At 39.3% G+C, this 25,591-nt stretch overlaps 1 protein-coding gene across 7 annotated transcripts in view; it reads left to right on the forward strand.

Moving 5' to 3' along the window:
• The window catches only part of RBMS1 (RNA binding motif single stranded interacting protein 1), a 208,100-nt gene that overhangs the window by 179,147 nt on the left and 3,362 nt on the right, over positions 1–25,591 (forward strand). For 2 of the 7 annotated variants that reach the window (XM_075180772.1, XM_075180776.1), the window contains exons 7-13: positions 7,823–7,938; positions 9,492–9,550; positions 9,816–9,909; positions 13,481–13,534; positions 17,764–17,874; positions 21,367–21,447; positions 22,602–22,686. In XM_075180772.1, the coding sequence (XP_075036873.1) occupies positions 7,823–7,938; positions 9,492–9,550; positions 9,816–9,909; positions 13,481–13,534; positions 17,764–17,874; positions 21,367–21,447; positions 22,602–22,679 (593 nt within the window). In that variant the 3' untranslated portion in view covers positions 22,680–22,686. The remainder of the gene's footprint in view (positions 1–7,822; positions 7,939–9,491; positions 9,551–9,815; positions 9,910–13,480; positions 13,535–17,763; positions 17,875–21,366; positions 21,448–22,601; positions 22,687–25,591) is intronic. The other 5 variants (XM_075180774.1, XM_075180777.1, XM_075180773.1 and 2 more) reach the window with 4 other exon arrangements.

The raw sequence follows: 25,591 nt of genomic DNA on the forward strand, positions 1-25,591 counted from the left end.
ACAGATATTAGTCAGACTAAGGGAACAGATCCCACACAAATACAAAAGCATTTTCACAACCTACCCCAATCAAATCATACCAGATTCTCTGATCTTCCCAAACAAATTTACATTTTATTTTTTTTTGCCCACACATGCAGCAGTGTTGCATGTGTGACCAAACTGGCTGGCAAAATATCTACATATATGATAAGCTTAATTTGCTTAAGGCTGCATTACCAGAGGAGCTGGATTGAGCAAGAGGACCAATCTGAAGCCTGATTGGTCGGCCCACCCTCTCTGCAGGGTCACACAGCCCCAGGTTATGGCTGGCGCTTTGAAACGAACCAGAGAGCACCAGGGACTACGGCTGTATGGGTTCTGGTGAAGAGCGCCTTGGGTAGGGTGAATTTTTCCACGATATCTGGAAGTACTGCTTTAAATAAATAAAAGAGTAAATGTATAACGTAAAAGTAATTTTAATTCTGCATTTTCAGACTGATCTAGGTTTACATCCCCTCAGGTCATCCCTTTCTCCCTTCTATATTGCCGAATTCCATGTCTTCAACCTTTTATGTATTCCGACAGTGAATACAACTGGTCATGATTTTTGTATAGTGCTAAAGTGAATAAATAAGTAAGAGGGTGTTTTGTTACAATCCTGGGAGAAACTTGGGAATACATAAGAAAATTGAGTTTGAATGATGAAACAAGAGGCAGCCCCAGAGCCAAATAATCCATTAAGCAACCTAGTATCCCGCCTATGGCCCAGTGGGCACTGATGGGCCCGGCTTACTCTAACCTACTCTATATCGACACACACAAAGAGGTGGAATGGGGCCCAAACCATTATCTTGCCTAGGGCCCAATGAGGTTTTAATCCTTTGCTGGGTAGCCCCCTTATTCTGGGACTGTACAGTCTTTCCACAATCCCAGGCCAGTGTGTATAGCCAGGAAATTAAGTAGTCCATTAGTAAAACAGGGACGTATAATTAGGAAGTCATTTAATGCATTGTACTGACCAGTTACGTTTAAGGTTATTGGACTATTATTTGTTTAAGTCAATTATGTAGACATTAAATCTCTCTATACACGGACTCAATCCCACATTTATTATACCCCAAGGTATTGTGTAGGTTGAGACCCAACAGTGCCACCTAAGGGACATATTATCATGAAAAAAATAAAATAAAATGCTTGTATATCAGTCAAAGGAGTAACAAGCTATACAAAGTATATATGTAATAGAAGTAACTTGTTGTGGTGCAACATAATTATCCTGAGTCGTACTGTTTACAAATTTATTTTTCTTTAGTGTTAAATAACGTTACTACAGTCAGACAGATATTTAATGCAAATTTAGAAAAAAGGTTTAGCTATAATGTAAGTATCATTTATCACTGTTCAGAATCCCTAATAAAGGGGTTTTCGTCTGCAACCCTCCTTAATATATGTGTCATGGATACCTGGAACATATTTTTCTCAGGTCTGTGAATCACCAGGATGAATGAATTGAATTAGAAGTGATTCACTACAGATACATCAATAGGCAAACCTCCCAGATAGAGAACCTGAGCTGGCAGTAATTATAGCATGCACTTGGGGGGAGATTTACGAGCGACATCATTATATTGCTCTTTTCGCTTTAATATAATCATTATTGGCGTTCCCCAGTCATACAGATAAAGAATAATTCATGTTGTCACTATCTTCAGACACGCCTCTAATGAGGTGTTTATTCAAATAAAGGTGTGTTGGATATTAAAAGCTTTACATAGTTACTTTTGTAGTTTGTTGGTGCAGATGAAGCTGTTACTAATGTCATAAAATTTAGATGAAGAAAATGACAAAGAAAATAAAAAGAGATTGACCTTTGACCGAGTAAGCGCTTAAAAACATACATGGTAATATTTATATTGTTCCATTGAAGATTGGTGCCCTAGGCATGTTCCAAGGTTAGACTTCTGTAGTAAATACCACTATAGATGCCAGTATGTTAAAGGGTATTATTTATACAGTATTGCTGCAGCAGCTCAAATGATCTCATCTCCTAACAATTATGGTTTAACTGACTAGTGTATCTTCAGTCCTGCCTTTATATACTGTACCCTTGAATCTATTATTATTATTATTTTATTTTATTTTTATTGACATTCTGAAGCAAAGCAATACAGAATACAATATTGACTGTAGTAATTAAATGACTATGCAATAAGAAATATTGTACAATCAAAATCTATTATGAATTACAATAGATCATTTTAAATACACCATATAACAATAAGGTTCTTAACATGTATAACCATGATTAATGTATATAACACGTATGAAAATTATTTGAGTAGTTTTGATAGAGGATAAAGATATATGCTTAATGTGCTCTATTACTGTCATGCGGGAAAGTACCCCCATTTTACAATAGAATAGGTGGGTCATCAGCAACAATTCTCAGTTCATACCATGAGGTTGACGAGATCCATTTATAAATTTGTGATTTGATATCCAGCTGTAACGAGTCAATGTAACTTTCCCACATTTAGAAGAAATTTTAAGCTTTATATTCTCTAGTGAGTGAGGCTTTAAGCCAATCCATTTTGAATATATAGAACAACTTTTCTTTAAATACATTGAAGGGAGGAGATCCAGGTTGTGACCATACCTAAAAATTGGTTTTCCTACCTGCTGCACTGATAGCCAGAAGGAGACATCTACCTCCCCTAGTCACACGTTGACCTGTAGGTAGGATGCCCAGGATTGCCCAATGAGGTGTAAAATGGAGATAATTTACCAGATTCTCAGGGGTGAATACTTTGGTTAGAGCCTTCTGGCTTAAGGTTAAGGGACAGTTCCATAAACAATGGAATAAATCTGCACTCGCTTCATGACAGCACTGAAAAGATGTTGAGCCCATCATGATGCTGTGATGGGGGGAAATATATGATCTGTGATAAATATTTAGAAATAATTCAGTATACATGGTTGCTGGTATCAAGCGACAAGAAACTTCTAGATTCTTCAGAAGAGTATCTACTGTTAGATCCGGGAATGAACGTAATCATTGCAAAAGACCTGTTATAACCTTAGAGTGGTCAATTCGGTCTCAATCAGGGTTTAATGTACGTGTTTGAAAAATAGTTATGAGAATTTAGATTTAATTTATGTCTCAAAATAAGAGACTCCATAAGAGAGGATTATCTTTTATATCTTGGGGAATGTCCCGGTCCTGCATAGGTAAGAAGGAAACAAAGTTCACATTCGAGAGAAAGTCACTTTCTATTAAAGTATCTGTATAAATATTCGTGACGTGCAACCAATCTCTTGGGTATCTAAGTAAGGTTGAGTGGTTATAGTGTGTGATATTAGGAAAATTGATCCTACCCATTAGACTTTGGTTGTTGCAGTTTAATCAAACTTATCCTTGGTCTCTTATTTCAAATAAAGGAGCGAAAAAGTGAATTAACCAATTTAGTATCACGTTGAGTAAGGATAAGAGACAAGCATTGTATAAAATACATTAGTTTGAGAAATGACGCCATTTTTATCAAATTTTCCCTCCCTCGATAGGAGAACCGGAGATGACCCCCACCCTCTCGGTTCTTTAGTAATGGATGATATAACATTTGAGATATTTAAATGATATAAAGATGAAGGATTTTTGCTGATTTGAACCCCAAGATACGTAAAACTTTTAGTAGCCAATGTAAATGGGATATCTCTGCCCCATGCTGGGCAATAAGTTCCTGGTCTAAGGTACAGAGAAGTAGATTTTTCTACATTAATAGATAATCCCGATATAGATCCAAACTCATCTATTTATTTTTTTTATTTTTTTTTATTAATCGTAATAAAGAGTAAGGATTGGCTAAGTACAATAAAATATCATCAGCAAATGCTGTGATTTTAACTTCACGGTGGCCAACTCAGATTTCTTGAAATTCCTGGGTTTGTTGCAAAATGCGTAATAATAGGTCTAGAGATATGTTAGAATCTATTATTATTATTATCTTGTATGGCCCCGGATCCAAAATTTCCATGTTTTGATACTGGAGCCACTTAGTTATCACTTTTGCCTTGTGGCAAGGTGCTCCATCATGCTGGAAAAGGCATTGTTTGTTAACAAACTGTTCTTGGATAGTTGGCAGAAGTTGCTCTTGAAGGATGTTTTGGTACCATTCTTTCATAGCTGTGTTCTTAGGCAAAATTGTGAGTGAGCCCACTCCCTTGGCTGAGAAGCAACCCCACACATGAATGGTCTCAGGATGCTTTACTGTCGGCATGACACAGGACTGATGGTAGCGCTCACCTTTCCTTCTCCGGAAAGGTGATGCTCCAAATAATTTGAAAAAAGATTTATCAGAGAAAATTACTTTACCCCAGTCTTCAGCAGTCCAATCCCTGCACCTTTTGCAGAATATAAGTCTATCCCTGGTGTTTTTCTTGGAAAGAAGTGGCTTCTTTGCTGGCCTTCTTGACACCAGGCCAACCTCCACAGTGAGGCAAATGTCTTTGCCTCACTGTGCGTGCAGATGCACTCACACCTGCCTGCTGCCATTCTTAAGCAAGCTCTGCACAGGTGGTGCCCCTATCCCGCAACTTTAGTATACTGTCCTGGTGCTTGCTGGACATTCTTGGGCGCCCTGAAGCCTTCTTCACAACTATTGAACCTCTCTCCTTGAAGTTCTTGATGATCCGATAAATGGTTGGTTTAGTTTCAATCTTACGATCAGCAATATCCTTGTTTGTGAAGCTCTTTATGTGCAAAGCAATGGTGCCTGCATGTTTTTCCTTGCAGGTAACCATGGTTAACAGAGGAAGAACAATGATTTCACACCACCCTTCTTTTAAAGCTTCCAGTCTGTTATTCTAACTCAATCAGCATGACAGAGTGATCTCCAGCCTTATCTTCCTCAACACTCTCATCTGTGTTAATGATAGAATCACTGACCTGATGTCAGTTGGTCCTTTTGTGGCAGGGCTGAAATGCAGTGGGAATGTTGTTTTTGGGATAAAGTTCATTGTCATGGCAAAGAGGGACTTTGAAATGAATTGCAATTCATCTGATCACTCTTCATGACATTCTGGAGTATATGCAAATTGTCATCATAAAAACTGAGGCAGCAAACTTTTGTGAAAAATAATATTTGTGTTATTCTTGAAACTTTTGACCATGACTGTACATAATTAAAATGTGAAAAGTTACATTATTACGAAAGGAAAACACTAGGAGAGAGGACCCTGCTTGTGAGCGTTTACATTTGCATCAGTCCCTGCACCAGCAGAGCTTACAATCTTAATTTCCATACCACAGGCACTGACTTTCGTTAGGGATAATTTAACAAGAAGCCAATTAGCCTGTCGATGTATTTTTGGGCTCTAGCAACAAACAGGAGAAACACACGCACAATATGAAATATATTTTCTTCCTCTTAGACAGGAAATCTTCATATTCTTATGTTATTCTACTTTAATGTAGTTTGTTTTAGAGATGGTGATTATTAACAATAATAAAACAGAAGATGTAATAGTTGTACAAGGCCACTTTCTATAGCATTGTTATTGTTTCTATCACCATCTTAGTGAATTGGGGCAGTCTTTATTATACTGCGACATAATACATTCATATCATACTCAGAAGAGACAATATCTGCCCCCAACTCATCCGCTTGGCAATAACGAGATGCTCTGACTGCAGCTATTAAGGGTGCATTGTTAATAAGATTGCAGAGGATTTTGTTTCCATCATATATTGCAGAGCTTTAATTGTGAAGCTGAATCACAGTCAGGATGTCGGCTTCCTCTGTCCCAGCCTTTTGTTACCAAACGAGCTTGCTTGAGGCCGCTGTAGAATCAGAGAGACTGTGCGGAGAGTGGATAAAATGGAATAATTAGTCTTGTGGAGATGCTGAGTGGTTCCTTGGTGCACGAAGCAGCGGGGATAGCGGGATCCTTCTAAAATTGTTCTGTAGAAGTCTGCTAAAGACTGGAGAACAGGGATGACGGTGCACAAGGCCGTGTTAAATTAGCCCCAAAGAGGACTGCAGTCTGCTTGATGAATTCATCTGCAGCACAGACAGTGATTCTCGGGGAGTAGAAAGACTGCTCTAAAGTTTTATGCCCAAATTGTTCTTTAATGCACTGTAAGAAGAGAGGGGCAAACTGCTGTAATACATTTATAGCTATGGGGGGGGGGGGATCATTGTACAATGAACAAGGGAAATGTGCCCCCAGGCACTCATTGGACGAATTGTTATTTAATGTTTGGAAAAATCAGAAGTTGATTTTTTTTTTTTATTAGTGATAGTTGATTGTTTCTCTCCCTTATAATATTGAATTGTATATCATGACTGCAGATGACCAAGTTAATGTTGTAACATTACTGATTTATGTGGGTTCATATGATCATGTGATTTTGCAGTGGTCTATCACACGTCTGGGCACCACTGCTGGGTATATCACTTGGTGAGAGGAGTGATGACAAGATGGCAAACACTTTATAGAAAAGTGAATTCAATGACCTAGTCAGTTATAATATGCATTATGATTGTAATAATTCTAGGTATAAAGTAAGGAAGAACTTGTGCTGAATATGTCACTAATTAAAGGGGGAGCGTGAACTGGCTTTTTTCACCAGTGAGGTGGAGCTTGTGTCATCCTGCTGTTATCACATGTCAGGTGGGGGAGGAACCTGTGCTGACTGGCTGTTCTGACCAATGGTGTGGTGTAGAGGTTTGGGAAGATAACGTCTAACAAATGCAATTGAGGTTTATTTTTTTGCCTGTTATCAGAGATGGCTTCCATCGTAACCAAGTATTATAGCAACACAATAAAATGAAGTTAATATCTAAAAAACGATAAATAAGGTTTCGCACATAACTGCTCATGCCGCATTTCATAGAGGAGTAAACACAGTGGTCAAAAATTCTGTATTTGGTCTTAGAGGATATGCCCTAATAATAAACCTACTTATTCTATTACCTTGCTTTTTAGCACATACTGACAGTCCCTGCAATATTACTGTTAAAAGCACCGGCTCTCTCAATCAGCATATAACGCTGCAGATGTGGCCAGAACGCCTTTAACTACCAGACTCATGGTCTACGTTTGCCCCGCAGAGAAAACGTGAAGAAAGAAGGCAGCTGTTAGAATAAGGGGGGGCATGCTATAACTGGACATGAATACCCCCAAATTTGTTTTGCCCAAATACAGCCTCAAAATTTGTAAAACACATCTCTTTCTACCAGCAAATCGCATCAGACCACTCCAATTTGCCGGATCTCACCGCTCATTAGCTCCACCCACTTCTTGTCAACCATCGTCCAAGCTCTGTAGGAGAAGCCGGCATTGGAAAATAGCAAGTTTCAGTTTATGATGAGAACAAAACATATATATGTTGACTCTTGCTGATTGCTTTCTTTACATTCAGTGTGCTGTGATGGGCCTGATTCTACAGAGAGGTGTTAATTTTTTGACAAATCAGGATCAATTCACAAATAAATTGGCCAGCTGTTAATATCCGAAATTCTGGTGACTATCCAAATCAGCTGAATCAGTTCACCTCTCTCTAGCTATAGACGCTTCACAGCAAGGAGAATCATTCCAGGTGCAAAATGATTACTATAATGACTGTGTTGTTTGATAAAGCTGGACATATTGTTTAATCACTAACATTTCACTGACTTTATGGGAAGCTCATGAATTGACACAGACACCCGCACAGGGGTTTGTAACTGAATATGTCTTCAAGATACAACAATTTGTATGTTGCACACACAGTGTTTGTTGTCTGTTTGGAGCAGCTTTGGTTTTATATAACATATTGTTTTATGTGTGCTCCTCTCCACAGCTCCCACAGAAGCCCTGCTGTGCAAGTTTGCTGATGGAGGGCAGAAGAAGAGACAGACCCAGAACAAATACGTCCAGAATGGAAGAGCCTGGCCGAGAGAGGGCGAGGTGAGACTTGTAAGTTTTTCCATAAAATTTCAGGGTGGGTGCATGAATGAGTAGCTTAAAAACATGACTCACACCAAGGCCTGGAGCAGCCGCTGCTTGGGTGTGTGCCCTCCTCCGTTCACCTTCTTCGGCTGGGCATTTGCCTGTGATACACTTACGTATTCATCTCTTCATGTCACAGCAATGCAGATTGGCTCTGCAGCAAGAGATTAATCATTCTCTATAACCATACATAGACACAGAGACATTTACAACGGAATAAAGAAACACTGGTGCTAAAAAAAAAAAAAAGAGGTATCTGGGAAGTGAGGAATCGTGATTAAAGAATTCTTAAGTAATTCCTCTTCCCCACAGAAGCTAGATCAGTGATGGGTGATAGTTGGCCCCAGGGCAGTGATGGCTAACCTGTGACACTCCAGGTGTTGTGAAACTACAAGACCCAGCATGCTCTGCCAGCTATCAGCTAGTTATCTACTGGCAAAGCATGCTGGGGATTGTAGTTTCACAACACCTGGAGTGTCACAGGTTAGCTATCATGCGTCCCTCTGAGCCTTCACCTGCATCCCTCATCTCCTTCCTGCTTTATTGTCAAATGTTTGTTATAACTTGTAAATCTTGTTTATAATGCCTGCTGATGTGTTGTTACATATAGGTGTCTCTTTGTTTGTTTTAGCTTATTTCTAAGATTAAGGGTAATTTTCAGCCTTTTTGAAGGTTATAGGGTTGCCCGTGTATCAGGTCGCCCATCACTGAGCCAGATGAAGTCCTTCATTCTGACCTGTAGGCAGCACTCTCTCCATAGAGGATAGATGAGGGACATACTCCACTGTGTCAAGCGGTCGGGATAGGCTATGGATATTCACCAATTAAGCCCAGATGTCCTCCCTTTCTCATAGGATGGGCAAGAAACTGGCTAGTGTCCTTACAGTACCCCTGTGCTAGCACAGACTAGGCAGCAGCTATCTTCTGTATTTCTTATATAGCCAGGCCTTCACTGTACAATAACCCACAGGCTACCAGAGCCAATGTCCTTAATAGCCCATTGGTTTGTAATTCAGTCTTTTTTCTTTAAGTACTCTTTATTTTCTATGTATCTGTACTATTGCTGGGGTAGGGGCAGGTCTATGTTTAACTATTGGTAGAATATATTCATTTTTAATACAGACAGGATGTGGTGGGTTTGTGCGCACAACAACAGTGGCGCAAATTCTAAATCTGCTCCTTCCAATTACTCTGTCACCGCCTGCTCGGCCTTTTATTGACCCTTCCAGGCCTCCGTGGTTGCAGTCTGCAGCTATATACAACTTCACTCAAAAGGGGATAGCACAGAAATGAGGAAGGGGATATAAATGTGTAACCACATATCATCTTACAGCTGGGAACCCCCGTATACGTTTTTTAATTTTTCAATTTAACTACTAATATGCCTGTGGATTTTTTTTTTTTTTTAATCCCTAGAAGAGATGAGGGACATGGATACCATTGTAAATGAATAGACTTGCTACATCTTATGTCTGCTTAAATCCATATGAAAGTCATTAGCACTGATTTCCTCTCTACAGGCTGGAATGACACTGACCTATGACCCTACTGCTGCTATTCAAAATGGGTATGTCAGAAGGTGATTTTCCCAACTCCACTCTTTTCATTTCATGTTTGTTACGTTCTACAAAGTTCTGGACGTGTTGATTACTCACAGTGGCGGCAGCCATTTGGTTGACAAGGGTCCAAGTGCAGACTGTGGACTTAGTAAGCACAATGTGCCTCAGCGAGGTCACTACTTCTTGCTGTAGCAGCAGTCTTCTACAAAATGGCTGCCTCCCCTGTGTGTGAGCAACGGTACACTTCAACAGATATACAATACATTGTTTGTGTTCCTGTTGCAGGTTCTATCCCTCTCCATACAGCATTGCCACAAACAGGATGATCACCCAAACATCCATCACTCCCTATTTAGCGTCTCCCGTCTCAACATACCAGGTGAGCTATCCAAACTTAGAACCACTTAAATAAGATGGCTTGCCAAGTTTCACTACTACTTTCTGTACTATTAAAGTGCACCTGTAGCTCTCTTCTTCTTTATTGCATGACAGTAATTGTTTTTTATTTCTTGATGCTTAGCACTATTTATTTGTACCAATTTTATTGTCATAATAAGGGTGAGGGTTGGAGTACATTGTCACCTGACCTGGGATAATTTAGATTGTTGTGTCTTAGGCATTCACAGTTTTATTTGGAGCCTTCAGTATGTCTGCTAACAGCCTCATCCTATGGACAGTTTATATTGTGTAGAGTAATTTTGTAGGGGATGGTTTTACTAACATGGCCAGCATTATACAATACAAGCTTTAATGAGTGTGATTAAAATGATGTAAAGCTGTAAATCTTAACAAATATTCTTGTCGCATCGAACTACAGTTTGTTGCTTTGTATTTATCCTCCAGGGAAACCTCACTAATAACAGATCATGGCACTACTGTCACCATGGGCAGAATTAGGTTCTCAGAGGACCCAAGTCACAAGCACAGTCAGAGTCCCTCCTACCATGTATACAGAATGTTCCAAGTGACACTAATTCAAGGGGATTTCTGTTCGTTATATCAACACTTGTGTTGGAGTCATGCTACAGATTGTCTCTAAAATGTTGTCATAAATCAATAATGGGAAATTCTGTATTAATAATAGAATTCTTAATCGATATACAGTGGAGGCAGCCAATTGGGGAGCTCATGATCTGTGTTCTCATGAATATCTGTCTAGCACACAAAATGGCTGCCTTCCGTGTGTAGGTAACAGGTACACTTTGAAGTGAAAGCATTACCATTCAGGACCAGAATCACCAGCGTAGGCCACTAAATCCCGATCTCGTGCGGAGAATCTGGCTGAACCCTGGGACAGCACCCGTGGCCACATGAAAGTATGAAAAGTATATATTGCTGGTGGTCTGTGGCTAGTTACTGGATCCACATTCCCTTCTAATATGCCCAAAATACCAAGGAAGTTTTAAATCTAAATGTTAAATTGCCACTGACTGCAAGCAGAAGTTTCAGTCAGGGTTTGACCACGTGAATCTCAAGCCAAGCCATGTGGTTGTGAGCACTACCCAATGTCCTCATCGCTGCCAAGCACAGAGAATAATGAGTTATAGCCGCACAAAATATGCTCTGAACCACAGCTGGGCCTTTTGTGTCTAACTCCTAAATTTCACAATTTTATTCAGATGATATTTCAAACTTTATTCCAGTGGAAAAAAAAATTAGCTAAAAAGTTGGCAGAAAGAAATATATTAAAAGTAGATACAATGGGTTCTTGGTTTGGAGTTGGAAAGGTATATTTGAGGATATTCTAACCATATTGCAATTTTTTTTAACCAATTTTCCCAGATACACGAATGCATGTTCAATTATTTTTTTCTCCTAAAACTAATCTGTAAAACAGTCTCTAAGTTCCCTGTAATGGTTATTCTGTTACTCACGATCTCTACATCTAAGTGCCCAGTGAAAGTAGATCTCTGCTGCCACTCAGTGATGTCACTAATTCATGTTGAATTGATGAGCCAAATATTGGTCTAGCCCACAAAATGGCTGCCCCCCACTTGTGTCCAATGTGCGAATGTCACATGACAAGGAGTATTCTTATCTTGTCAAAATTGGATTTTAAACTCACTGTTCAGTTTTGAATGAATACTATAATCTCCTTTACAATATTTAATAATAATAATTTTTAGGTCATTGAACTTTTCCCAATTAAACACAGATCTTTGAGATCGAGATGCTGTGGGGCAGTTTTGTGAGGTAACCAACAGCAACCAATCAGAAGTCAGCTTTCATTTGTCTCACTAAACTAGACTTCTTAAAGCTGATATGTAATTGGTTGCTATAGATTACATCACGTCATTGATGTTAGCTCCTTGTTATTACATATATGGAACAGTTCACTATATGGCATAAACATTTCTTTGATGTAGCACAAGCCCATAAAAGAGCTACTATAATATTATGAAATAATTATAATCGATACCCTTTGTACAGATGTTTTGTAACGTTTTTTTATTTACATTTTTACAATCCTCGTTACAAATACAAAATGTTCTGTTTTCCAAGTCTAGACACAGAGCAGACTTTATGTTCCTTCTGTTTTACCCAGCATTATATGATCTACAAAACAGATGTCTGGTGCAGGAACAAGTGTATAGTACATTGTATATCAATACCCTGACGATAGAGTCAATCCATTATTATTCGCTGACGTTATTTGTGATCTATATTTATATGGTACTGATTATTAAAAAGCAGATTGGCATAATTGGTAACATTCCGTGAATCTACTGCCTATGAGTAATGTGATTACATTGTTACATTAGCTGCTCGTAGTCCAGTAAAGGGTCATGATTTTGGCCAGTTTGCCCACAGTGAGAAAACAACCGATTGCTGGTACCACTGTCTGAGTGTGTGAGTGCGAGTGCCATGAAAATCTGTCTGTGTGGTTTATATTATAAAAGGACAAGCCATTTATAGCAACTGCTAGACTGGGATTTACTAATCCGAAATGTCTGAAAGTCAGTGTATTGTGTGCCTAAGGAGTTGTATATGTTTGTTATTAACCAATGGTGAGTTGTCCTGCACAGCGCACATCTGGAGGTAACAGTGGACCTCAAATGGTGCTCTGTTGATTAGTATGAGGAAAGCTTGTTCTATACCAGTGTTGGCTAACCCGTGACACTCCAGGTGTTGTGAAACTACAATTCCCAGCATACCCTTCCAGCAATAAGCTGCTATATATTGGCAAAGCATGCTGGGACTTGTAGTTTCACAACACCTGGAGTGTCACAGGTTGGCTAACACTGTTCTATACGCTGGAAGGACCATGAGCACAGCTCGTTATATTTTTGGACTGTCCAGCCTGCAGTCAGTGCTGCCAAATCGAGAGGGATCAGTTCATCACACAGCAACTTCTCTTTATGCGCTGACAAACCTTACACGTGGGTTGTAGCCTTGTGTGGTCCCAGAATGGAATATTTTAACCATCCAGGAAGGTCTTAGGTTTTGTGGAGGAACCGGTATATAGGAACGGTGTTGTACGTTTTTCAGGCTCTGCATCTGGTCTTGTGTTGGTTTGTTGGCCATTATTCTGATCCCAAAAGAAGAACTCTATAATGCTGTTTTTGGTGAGAACAAGTGGCTGTCTCTGGCTCTGATGATATCAAAGTAATTCTGAGTATTTAGAGTGTAGGAAATACAGAACCTGCAGCACATAATTGATTTTTTTTTTATTGATATGTATATAAGTGAAGATTCCTCAGATGTGGTCTTTAGGGACTTACTGTACTGTTGTAATGGGGAATTATTTAGACCAGACTTGTTGAGATCTTAGAACATATTTTTATCTTTGTTTCCCAATGTAACCATTTCGGGGAAAAAACCCACAATGTTAATGTCAAGAGATGAAGTATGATTTTTATCTTCTAATGTTCCTAATTGAATCAAGAACATTAAACTTTCTATGATATATATTTTCCTAACAGTTCTTTCCTTATTCTATAATCTTCTAGGTGCCAAGTACATCCTGGATACCACCTCCTCAGCCCTACATCATGCAGCATGCTGTAAGTTATTCTGATCTCTTTAATTGTCAAGTGACACCTACTGGCTATAAACAAGTACTACACTGTGACAAAGATACTGGTTAACATTTCATTCATACATTTCGGTTCAAACAGAAATGGCATTAGCGTTTTTCTAATAATCAAGAAGGGTCCTTTAGTATACATGTTATGTATATATAGTATGGTACTTCAGTAGAATGAGAAGCATACTGCTTAACTCGATGACCTGTTGTAATAATAGCTACAAAGTTTTGCAATCTAAAACAAATTCTTGTGGTTTGCAGTTAAATGATTGCCAGCAATTGAAAGTCAGTTATAGGATGGGAGTTAGTCACTCACTGAACAATTTCCCTCTTAACATATCCTGTACTCTAGCCCTTATTTAGCCCTATCCCTAATGTGTGGAAATGCATCAGGAGAGACGCGGTGGTTTCCAGAGTGCTTGTGGTCTACATACAGTTGTCATGTATAGCATAGGAATGTCACCTCTGGGCTCAACTGCAGTAGGGGGATATCAGTGATTGCTATTAGAATACTGGCTGGGCTGTTAAGTAAGCTGGTTAGATTGGTCAGCATGCTAGGCAGCCCAAGGGCTAGATTTACTAAGCTGTGGGTTTGAAAAAGTGGGGATGTTGCCTATAGCAACCAATCAGATTCTAGCTGTCATTTTGTAGAAAGTACTAAATAAATGAAAGCTAGAATCTGATTGGTTGCTATAGGCAACATCCCCACCTTTTTTTCAAACCCGCAGCTTAGTAAATATAGCCCCAAGTCTTTTGTCGGTGAAAGGGTAAGAGACTTTATTTTTTTGCATGTAGGAAAAATACCCCCGGCTTTTCCCACTACAAAGTTAAGCTGGGACGCGCCGTCCCCGCTCAACTCTGTCAAAATGCACATTTTAAACTTGGCCCCCCTGCAACTTGGCCAACAGTACACAAGGTGCTACGGAGTATTGGAATAAGAAGAACCTCTGTGACAAAGTCTTTTGAAGTCAGCTGATCGCAAACTGGGAATCTCCAGCTAAATAAAGGTGAACTACAATGCCCAGCATGCTCTTGCAGCCAGCAACTTTACAAATCCTAAGAAGCAAAACAAATGAACGTTAAAAATGTATGACTCAGACAATTCACTCTACATATCCGCTCTGCAGGTGATAAAACAAAAACCATCCATCTGCTATGAAACACATTGTACCACATCAGACAATTGTTTAAAATGTCCAGAAACTGCTATTTATACAAGCGCTGTCTCTTGTAAAGCAAAGTCAACACACCTCTGTGAGTAGACACTGCCACTGTATCCATTCATTCAGCCTCGGGGCCCCTTCATTTCACATCTGTTCTGTCAGCAGAGCTAAACCATTTGCAGTGGATGTTATCTAAACTGGCACAGAGCGGAGGCAGCCACTATGGGCTATTCCAATGTTCAGTCTATTACTTCACTAGGAACAAGTGACGTCACCGAGGCATAAAGTACCTCGTGCCTCAATTCTTACTGACTTGAAAGGCTGCATTCCTGTGAACCTTTGTTCAGTCCATAAAATGGTTTCTTCCTCTGTTAGCAGGAAATAATTACACACTGTTAAACCCATTGTCAAATTTTATTCTCAAGACCACCTGAGGTTCAAGTTACGGTTATTTTATTTTCCAGAAGGTTTTTGTTTTTGGGGTTTGTTTTTTTTTGTGTGTGTTTTTTGGCAATATAGGAATTTACCCAAAATATCAAGATGGCAATTTCTTGTCATTCTCTAAATATCTTCCATCTTGCCTCACTAACCACAAACTGTGCTTCCGTCAATTTCCTCTTAGCAGGAAAGACTTTGAGAACACACAGCGCCTCCGGCCATGTTCTGCTGTTGTCACATGTCTTTTACTTCTAAATAGAACCATCAATGTATCATTTGATGACCCTGGTAAAAGAATGTAGCTCATTTTCCCCCCTCTTTGGTTCAGTAGACTACTAATGTGTTGTTGTTTTTAATGTGTGACTAGATATCAGCATTAGTTTATTGTTGTTGTTTTTTACCACACTCTAGTATTGCAAATTATCATGACAAAATAAAGTTTATATCTCAATAGCTGGATCAGTTTGTGATGGACGTTGAAAGAACTTCTCACAAAGTGTTAGGAAATGTCTTTATGGTGATTCTGAGAACTGGCCTCAATTATCAGAACCTTAATTACTAGCCACTTTTATACAGGTATCTGCTAAGCAGTATTCCTGAATACATTAACGGAGTCTTAATGAATATCATACATGAAATAGCAACATACATTTGGGTATTAAATACACACTAACTGTATTTTTAATTTTGCTTGTGCATTGTATATACTAAGCATAGTTTCCTGCTATATCTCCGTACTGACTATTAGCAAATGTTACAAGTATGGTCTGTCCTCATTTTCCCTGTTCTCTATTATCTTCTGTTTCTCCTGACCTGCTTCCACCGCAGTTACATCATACCACTCGCCCTCACCCACCCAAATCACCCACCAAGCACAGCATCACATCCTTCCCTTTATGACACTCCTAACTTCTTGTATTGTATCAAAATGATCACACATGAACTTGAGAGATAAGGGGATCAAGGAGCACCTACTAAAGCAATATGGCTCATTTAAAAATGTACAAACCCGCTACACAAGTGAATTTTTGTCCCCGGGTCTTACAGGGAAGTGCCATGGATGTGCAGGCCAAGATGGTGGCGTTTGAGAAAGTGCAACAGTTTGAACAGTCCAATGAGGAGTTTGGCTGATCGAATGAGTCGTTATTATTATCATTCATTTATAAGGGACCGCAATGGGTCCAATGTGTGTTCCTTACTGAGTGTGAATTAGGCACATATGTGCACTCACTTTTGCACCCTGGTGGCACACAAGTATTTCATGTAGTGAAGTGAGATTGGTTGAATAAGATAAGATGGTGATGATGATGATGATAAAGATGGAAAATGCACTTTTTTGAGGGGGGCTTCCTGTAGCATGCAGTCATTTTTCCCACTACTTGATTTTTTTTTAATACCATTTCTGAGATTGGGTTTTGCTCTGTACTATTATTGGGACACATTGTGCACATTCCATGAAGTACATTTTCTAAGCACACGTCACTGTAGTACAAACATTAAATCACCTAATGGTGACACATGTAATGCATACAGTCACAATGTCCCCAGAGTCTCATGACTAATTTTAAAATATAAATGCTAAACCAGGGTTCCCCAAGCCCAGTCACCAGTCCCCCCGAATTTTCAGGTTTTCCAGGTATCAAGTGAAATAATTAGTAATGTGTAATGAACACACACTTGTGCTCCAGCAAAGAGATATGGAAAACATGCACTGTTAGGGGGTCATAAGGGCAGGGTTTGGGAAACCCTGGGCTAAACTGGACGGAATTTTAGGAGAAAAATAGAAAAGGTGGAATGAAGGAAGGGGGTGGTCCGAAAGTGGAAGTAGGTGAGGGTTTGAAGTGACGTTCCACATTGCGCATTATAAGGTGGATAAAGCAGATTGCTATTCCAGGGGCAATTCCAAGCATCGGGAAGAAGTGCGCGTGCACTGTGAAATGTGTATGACAGACAAGTAGATGTACTTGTGCATTATAAATCCATGTTCCTAAATGAGCCTTATTGTCTGGTTATGGTAAACCCTGTAAACAGAGTTAATACATGTATATGAATCTGCAAGTGCAGACAAAATTAGGGTAGGAAAAATAAGACTGTCAGAAGGTGGAAAGAAAGATTTCATGACACTCACACTACATTTAATATTTTACAGCTATTTAAAATCTTTTCACTGTTGTGTTTTAACCACTTCAGAGAAGACCTGTAACCTTTATATTTCTATAATAATGCATCAAAAGCATTATTATAGAAGTATTTTAGTGTTTTTCTGACCGCTCCACTTCAGAACTTTCAGTCTTTTCACATCCGAACATCCCATATTCCAATAGTTTGACACGCCTGGTTTTTAACGCAAAGGGTTTCACCTCTGAGCGCTCGCTCGTTATTTTAACTTCCGGACAAGTGTCAGATATAATATAAGATTTCTATATATTTAAAATTCCTTTTAATATAGCTCGAGTATGGTTAATAGTACTGGCTGTACAATAAATGTGTATATTGCTTTCCTCCGCACTGCATGGTTCTTAATTAATGTGTCTTGATACCTGCACAGGATTAGATACTGATTTCCTAATGCACCAGTTTCATTCTTTGTTGATTTCTTGTTAAGGGGGCCGTGTTAACTCCGTCCATGGACCATACCATGTCACTACAGCCGGCATCTATGCTTAGCCCTCTGACCCAGCAGATGAGTCACCTGTCATTAAGCAGCAATGGAACAGTAGGTGGCATCTTACTATGGACAGCATGCACCAGAAATGCTATTTTTTTTTTTTGTGTCAGGCGTAATTGCATGAATGCACAATCTGTAGATGTATATAATAAGCTCAATTACATCTGTCTTGCTCCCAGCGTTCCTTTAGTCATTCATATGAAGCAGACGAGGCTGAGCCCTATAGGATCTGCAGAATATTTCAGTTTTGCAGAAGTGGGATTTGTGTGTCAATTTAGAGGCATGAGTTTCCAAAATAACTGTCGACTCGGAAATGATCAGAGCAGACGTCGCACCGTGGCAGTGTGTTTTATGACTTATTAATGCACGTTCAGAAAGGAAAGCGGATAATGGGATACTGATTTGAAATCCTTGTAACTTCCAAAATTAGACTCTACTCTCCAAGCACCATTTGAAACTTATAATTTATTCAGCTGGTGCATTATCCCCCCTAACCCCTCCAGGTTCATTTTATTATAATGTAGTCTACAGTCAAAGTAGGGAGTAGGAAACCTGTTGTTTTGAGCTATTAACAGAAATATATATAAATACATTTTTGTATTGTACTAAAGTAGCAGTAACTGGTCTTCCCTAGTAATGCTGCAGCTCTATGAAGAGGTTTAGCCTGTGACTAAATCTCTCCAGACATGGAAACAGTGACCCCTGCAGGCGTGAAACATTTTACAGCTACCGTGCTGAGAAGGGCGGAGCACAATAAATATGTAAAACAAAGATTTTGTTTTTGGTGGGGAAAATAATTTGCTAAGTCTGTTCATATTACCGTTGTACCACATATTTAAAAGTAAAACTATCAGAATGGTAATTGTGGGAAGATTTACGGCTCTTGGCTATGCGTTCGCCTTGTTTCTTTTACTGAATATAAGGGGAATGGAAGACCCTGGCTGGATTGTAATGTCTGGCAGCTTACCTAGCCAGAGATCGTCCCGGCAGTGAGTGTGAGGGATCACCTGACACACGCTCTTTCATTAGGTAAGCTCAATGCTTCTTAGCCTCTCGTCAATCACGATAAATATTGTGATTTGCCAGCGGTTTTTATTCTTTTTCAGGGACTTATTCAATTTGAAAATGAAGTGACAGCTATTTTTTCTTAAATAACATTATTGACGAAAAAAAACTTCCATTATTGTTAGTGATCTATAAAAGGAGTGAGAGAATAATGACAGGTGGAGTAGATTTAACAGAAAGAAAGCGTCTTCTAAAGTTTGATGTCGTCCTTATCTCAAACAACCCCCCCCCCCCCCCCCCATGAGCTAAAATGGGAAAGGATGCAGGGAGATCCGTAAAATTGGGGACAAATTAGGATTAATTTAGTGAAATCTCCATATGTAGAAACATGAAGGACAGCACCTGTATTCTGTAGTCGGTATGTGCGCCCCAAGCAGAGAAGCGTGATTTTACCAAACGCCTCTGATCAATGTTGGCGATCTTGTGGTGGGGAACGTTCCCTCTGGGATGTATACAAACATTTGCGTCCTTGATTTTCTCTTGTATTCTCTGCTCTCCCGGCCTAATACAGGTGCGCTAAAAGACATGCAGAAACTTATCTAGTAAGGTGTAAATGCTCCGAAATGCCAGATAGCAACGCAATGGAAACAGGTGCAGTCCCCCTCTCATGTCAATCATTGATAATGCATCGCTGGTATATAGATTAGAGTATATCATTCGTTTACTTCATTACACACTGGAAAGCTTCACGAGCACTAGGCCCCCATGAACGTCCAACTTTGAGGCCTCCTCTACCTCTCCATGCAAGTAGCTCATTCAGCAATACAATTACACTCTCCAAACTTGTCAAATAACTGTGCAAGATGGCTCTGAATCCCTAATCCCTAACCACCCAGCTCCATCCATTCCCTCTGAGCCTTTCATATAGTGATACTTATCTCCGGACATAGGACAAGACCGCATTGTGCTCTGATTTAGAAACTTACTGATAGCACCAAGTATTGATATGGCCTATGTCTCGCGTACCATTGTACATGTCTATTATAATTGGTTACCCCTCACACCCACTCTACACTTTCCTTTTTTTTTCTATACCCCCATCCTTTCTCCCCTTCCTTTGTCTGATAAAAAAATATATATTTTCTGGAAAAAAGAAGAAAGCAACCACATAATGTGGTGCAGGAATAGAGGAAATTCTGTGGTACTCGGTATGTTTGAATGAAACTTGCTCCATCTGTACCACAACAGCAATTTTATAGCTAACAGCAGTTCCCCTTTTAAAAGCACTCTAATCTCAAAATGTCCTTTACCAAATTGTTCCTAGTATAGGGGAATGCATATGTTAGTCAAAGTTATATCTTCTTTGCCCAGTGTATGAAGAAACCTCTTGTTTTTGCCATGCCCACAATTGTATCAGTCCCGCTCCCTGCTGCTATACCCCCCCCCCCAGCTACTGTATTAACACATGAATGAAAATACAGGAGTTTGAGCTGGAGATAAGTGAATTATAGGATAATGATAAATACAGTGGATCTAGACCAGTTGAATCGTACAGTAACACCTTTATAGACCCTAGGTGAGTTCCTGCAACGTAAATATTATATACCTTCATCCTTCTTGTGTAAAAGCTGCTCTCTTCAGAATGTTCTGATTTGCTTGATGTGATACGAATGTCAGCCAAACATTCCATTCCATGATTGTTGATAAGTTGACGACTCTGTGGCACTGTTCTGTTGATGGATGATACTTTGTTGGCGAAACAAGCAAATGGTAGCTGAAATGAACATTAATCAACTGAATTTATGCATATGTTTAAAATATGTATAAGGAAATACCAATGCAGTACAAATAGGGATTTTTTTTCTTGCATTTAACGGCTACTATACACTTTCTAACGTTTAAAACCTCAACCTCATTTAATTGGTCACCTTGAAAATGTGTTTTTGGGGTGCAATATGCTAATATTATCATATGTAAGCTTCAGCCATTCAGAGACTTTTATCAATGTGCTGTACAGATGTCACAATGCATCCGCATAAAGTAAGATGTTCTCTAGTTTTTAAGAGATGTTAGTAGATTAAGAGATTTAGCAGAGTGACACAACCAAGGAGTGGTGCGTTGTTAAAATGACACCACACCTAAGCATATAATGGGTTTCCCCCAGTGTTGGTTATGACTCATTTAATTAAATTACACCAAACCCATTTTTTGGTAGCAGAGTCATACAGACAAGACACAATTAGTTGGCTGGCACAACACCCAGTATTTCATTACAATGTGTGCGTTAAGACAAGAGAAAGATGGAGAGATGTAAGCTGTAATATCTTGGAGGAGGAAGGGTTAATATACCCATGTCAGGGGCTCATCCACTGACACATACACTGACGTGTTAGCTGTCAGGTCTTCATACATAAGTCTTCTCTATAACCTTTCACAATCGTTTGTTCTGCATGAAATTGTATTATGATCAGCTTTGATCTTTTTTAGTTTGTTTGTTTTGTTCTCTAAATCTGTTTTTTGTTACTTTCTTTCTAGTATATGCCTGCAACAACAGCTATGCAAGGAGCGTACATACCGCAGTACACACACGTCCAGACAGCTGCTGTTTCTGTGGAGGTCAGTAGATATCTGAATTAATGCTATATATTGGATGGTAACCTAATTGTACACAGAATGGTCTTGAATACTAAAGTGCGATTACATGTTAAGATAGTAAGAGACATACAACTAAAGTGTCATTAAAGAAAACCAGTCGTCAGAAACTGGGTTCCCATGTTATGTCTGCGTTGGGTAGTGCCGTGTGCCCTCTGCGTGCATATCCAGAATTATCTCTGCCGTTGGCCCAGGCGAGAGCTAGTACAGGAGCTGACTCTGTTCTAAGTGGAGCTGCCCATGTGTATATCTAATTATTTACATAAATATAAAGGTAACTTGGAACAGTTTTAAATATGGTGTATTTTACCCTTCATTTCAGTGTCAGTCTGTAGATGCATCATACGTTTCTCATTATATTTATAAGAGTGAGATACTTATTGCCCTAAAGTCATATTTACTTTGGAAAAATACTTGTACCTTAAAGAGTCCTGTCAGCTTCTCTGGGGGAAGCCATGTTGTTGGTGGAACAAATGCAGCTGTTTTTAATACTCTATATTTTTTTTAACCTGGCTCCTAACTTTTGGAGTAATTTAGGCCTGCCACAGCTAGTGTAGCTCTGTAGTGTTTCTAAGGTTATTAGAGTAGAAGGCTGGGGACGTGGGATCAGCCATTTGTACCCTAGCGACACTCTGGGGTTAAGAGTAGCACCCACCAGTTGGCAGAGCTTGGTACAGCACCCATTGCGGTGGGACATAGTGGGTTTGGCTCTTGTTTTAAGAGAGATAGGGAGCAGATATTCAGGGAGGAGGATGTAAACTGCAAAGCACGTGGATTATGTGTCATCACCAGCAGCTATTTATATAGCGCCACTAGTTCTGCAGCGTTGTACAGAGAACTTACTCACATCAGTCCCTGTCCCGTTGGAGCTTACAGTCTAATTCCCTAACACGCACACACAGACAGTGTCTGTATGCATGTCTGTCAGTCTAGGTATCGGTGAATTTATATGCTTATTGCAAAATCAGACCCACTTCTAACGGTCTGTGCGCCTGGTGCTAACTAACAATACACATCCCCCCCCCCATCCTCCAAAAGTAAGTAAGCATTACCATAGTTCCAAGTCTGCATACAGGTATTGCATAGTAATATAGATAATATGGTCTCATTGTCTGCAGGAACCCAGTGGTCAACAGCAAGTGACAGTAGACACATCTAGTGATCATTCTCAGTACACCTATCAACAGAACAAGTAACTCTAAGGTAAGAGAATATCTTGTGTATATAAAAGGATGTTGCGACGGCTATATACAGTAAATGGAAAATAACAGACCATGAAGGGTGAGGTGTTACACAACATGGGGGAGATTCAGTTAGCTACACAATGCGTCTCCACGTGATGAATCGTTTAGGAAACATTGTTCATGTGATCAAAAACGAGCAATGTTTTTGTGGTATTTCTGCACATCACGTGAGGTTTCTACGGGATCTTGGCTGCTAATTGCATCCGCCCCACAAAGTAGTAATTATATATATTTATTATATACATACATAGGGTTTATTAATAGTTTGCATACCCAGGAAAGTAACTTTTAGTGGGTGTTTTCTTTTCAATTACTGGCTGACAGTTTAGGCAAACTAACCCTATATTTAAAACGTTATACCTCAATTGGATTAATGAATTTATAAAGCGTAATTACTACATTTATATATAAAAATGTGTACAGAAAGGTTTGCTATACAATCTGTGACTGTTACAGTCAACATTTAGCCTATTTGAAGCTGCTATTGTCCTTTCCAGGTAATACCTTGTTCTAAATATGTGTGTGCTATAAATCCTCACACCCACCTGCACCACCCCATGTCTCTATTCTCCCCTCTAAACATTGGTTCAGAGGGGAGTCGGGTGGGAGGGGGGCATATGGCCACCAAGGACTACTTACGGCTGCCTGCTGTGTTTAAACAAGGTCATTATCTCCCACAGATAATTCTTTATCCAAAGAACACAACAGAACAAAGCAACACAACATTTTCACAGTTACTTTCCTGCACACAATGCAAATAAAGATAGTAAACATAAAAGGTTATTGTCCCTTTAAGCCCCTTGATACTGATTGGGTGTAGCAACACTGACTTAGATATCTAATGTGTGTAGTACCGGTTGGTGAAATGTTAATTTAGGAAAGACAGTTCAGGTGAGGTCGGCATTGTCTTACGCCAGTCCCTCTTATAGCAGCCTTTGTTAGTGACAGCAGTTTGTACATAGATACATAACAGTCCATTCCTCAGAATAGCTATTACTCTGGATAATGTTTGAGAGCAAGTTTAAAGTCTGTTTGGGAATGGTTTTAGCTGCTGCTATCTCTAGGACTTAAGAAATGTAAATCTACATCAGTCATTGTCATCAGTGTGTCAACATAGCTGTGATTGATTATTGATTTATGGCATCATACATCGTGTTAGAGTATATAGCACATTAATGCATTTAATTGTTAAATTGGCAGCCAGTAAATATAATCAGAGCACTCTGCAAGTATATGTGTATCTATGTATCGGTCACATCTTATTATATGGTACTTAGTTATTCTTTTCTGCTATTTAGTATCAGTTTACAGATTCGGAATAGGCCATTTTACAGCAAATCTGCAGTTAAACAAGCTCTTAATGTTTGTGTGTTATATTCTCTTCTATTTAGCTAATGTAAATGATACGGGATGGATATATACTGATTTTCTTGTTCTAGGACTTTACCAAGTTTCTGTGATGGTGCTGGCAAGTCTTTCTCATCCAATAGCTCTCCTGTCAATCTTTTTGGAGGTGCAATAGTCCTGTTGCAATACAATAGTTTGGTGGCGCAGCCTAGTGGCAAGGGATATTATTGACATTCTAGGTGGGGCAGGATTAGATTGTCATTGGAGCCATGGCCGGCCTAGAAAAACATGATGAAGCAAATTGGTAATAGACTCAAAACCCTGCCTTTGCCCATTGCCTGCAGAGAGGATTCGCTTACAACTGTGCATATAGAAAAGCAGACTTTTGAGGTTCGAGTACATGGAGATCATACAAAAAGCAAATCCTGGATTTAACATATTTTTATGTTTTTTATTTATTTTTTATTTATTTTTTTGTCCTCACTTCCCACTGCGTGGCATTGAAACCTGATTGCTCAGCCATTCACAGTTCATTGTCGCTCACTGCCCATTGGCAACTCGGTCTCCTAGCCAATGTCTCTCTTGACAACGTTTCTTAACTAATGTTTGCCTTCAACTTAAGTGCATTGCACAGCATGTGCTGTGATTGGCTGGGAAGAGGTACATTCCCATTGGTGAGGGTGCAACGTTCAGTTCTCAATGATTCGCCCATCAGAATGTAATGACACTTGTCTATAGAGCAGACAGCAGAGTCCAGAGACACCAGCGTTCTCTGCATATCTTACATGGAGAACCTGCAGTAAGCATGATGTCGTGTGTGTGGTGTCATTGTGATGGGGTGAATATTTTGTGTAGTGTCAGTGTAGTGGATTCAGTGTTTCCTGTGTGTATGTTATGGGATGAATGTTTTATAGGTCCGCTGTAAGTGTTGATAATTAAATCTGTATGCCCGGTGTTTTTTTTATTTTTTATTCTCATTTATTTAAAGGATAACGCCAACTTAAATTTGGTTAAGTTTGCCGTAATTTTCTTATTTATTTTTTTTACACTTTTCACTCATTTTGGACTTTCCTGGGTTCTACACCAAGTGCAGAATAGGGCTTTCACTGTAGTAATATTTAATGAAAGATCTTCAGAAACAGCGCCATCTACTGTTAGAACATCTTCTACACATTCATAGTGGCAAGCAATACTTTTTAATCATACAGACATTAACAATAATTGGATTTATAATTCGGAACGTGCCTAATGGTGTAATGTGCTGGTTTTATTATAATTATAATATTTCTATTTGGTGCATTTGCTTGTTTCTTTCTTTATCTTACATAAGGGGCTGCAGTTTAGGCTTAAAGATTGTAGGGGCTATTTAAGATGATGACTAAAGGCCTGATTCAAAGTGAGGCGTACACTTATCTTTGCATTTTTTTTTGCACTGCTTTGATTTGCAGATGCTTCTTAATACTTTAGTTTGTTATAGATTAGGATTTTTCGAGAGTGTTGTAGCAAAGTATAAAAAA

Source organism: Mixophyes fleayi, chromosome 7 (assembly GCF_038048845.1).
Source record: "Mixophyes fleayi isolate aMixFle1 chromosome 7, aMixFle1.hap1, whole genome shotgun sequence".
Classification (NCBI taxonomy): Eukaryota; Metazoa; Chordata; class Amphibia; order Anura; family Limnodynastidae; genus Mixophyes; species Mixophyes fleayi.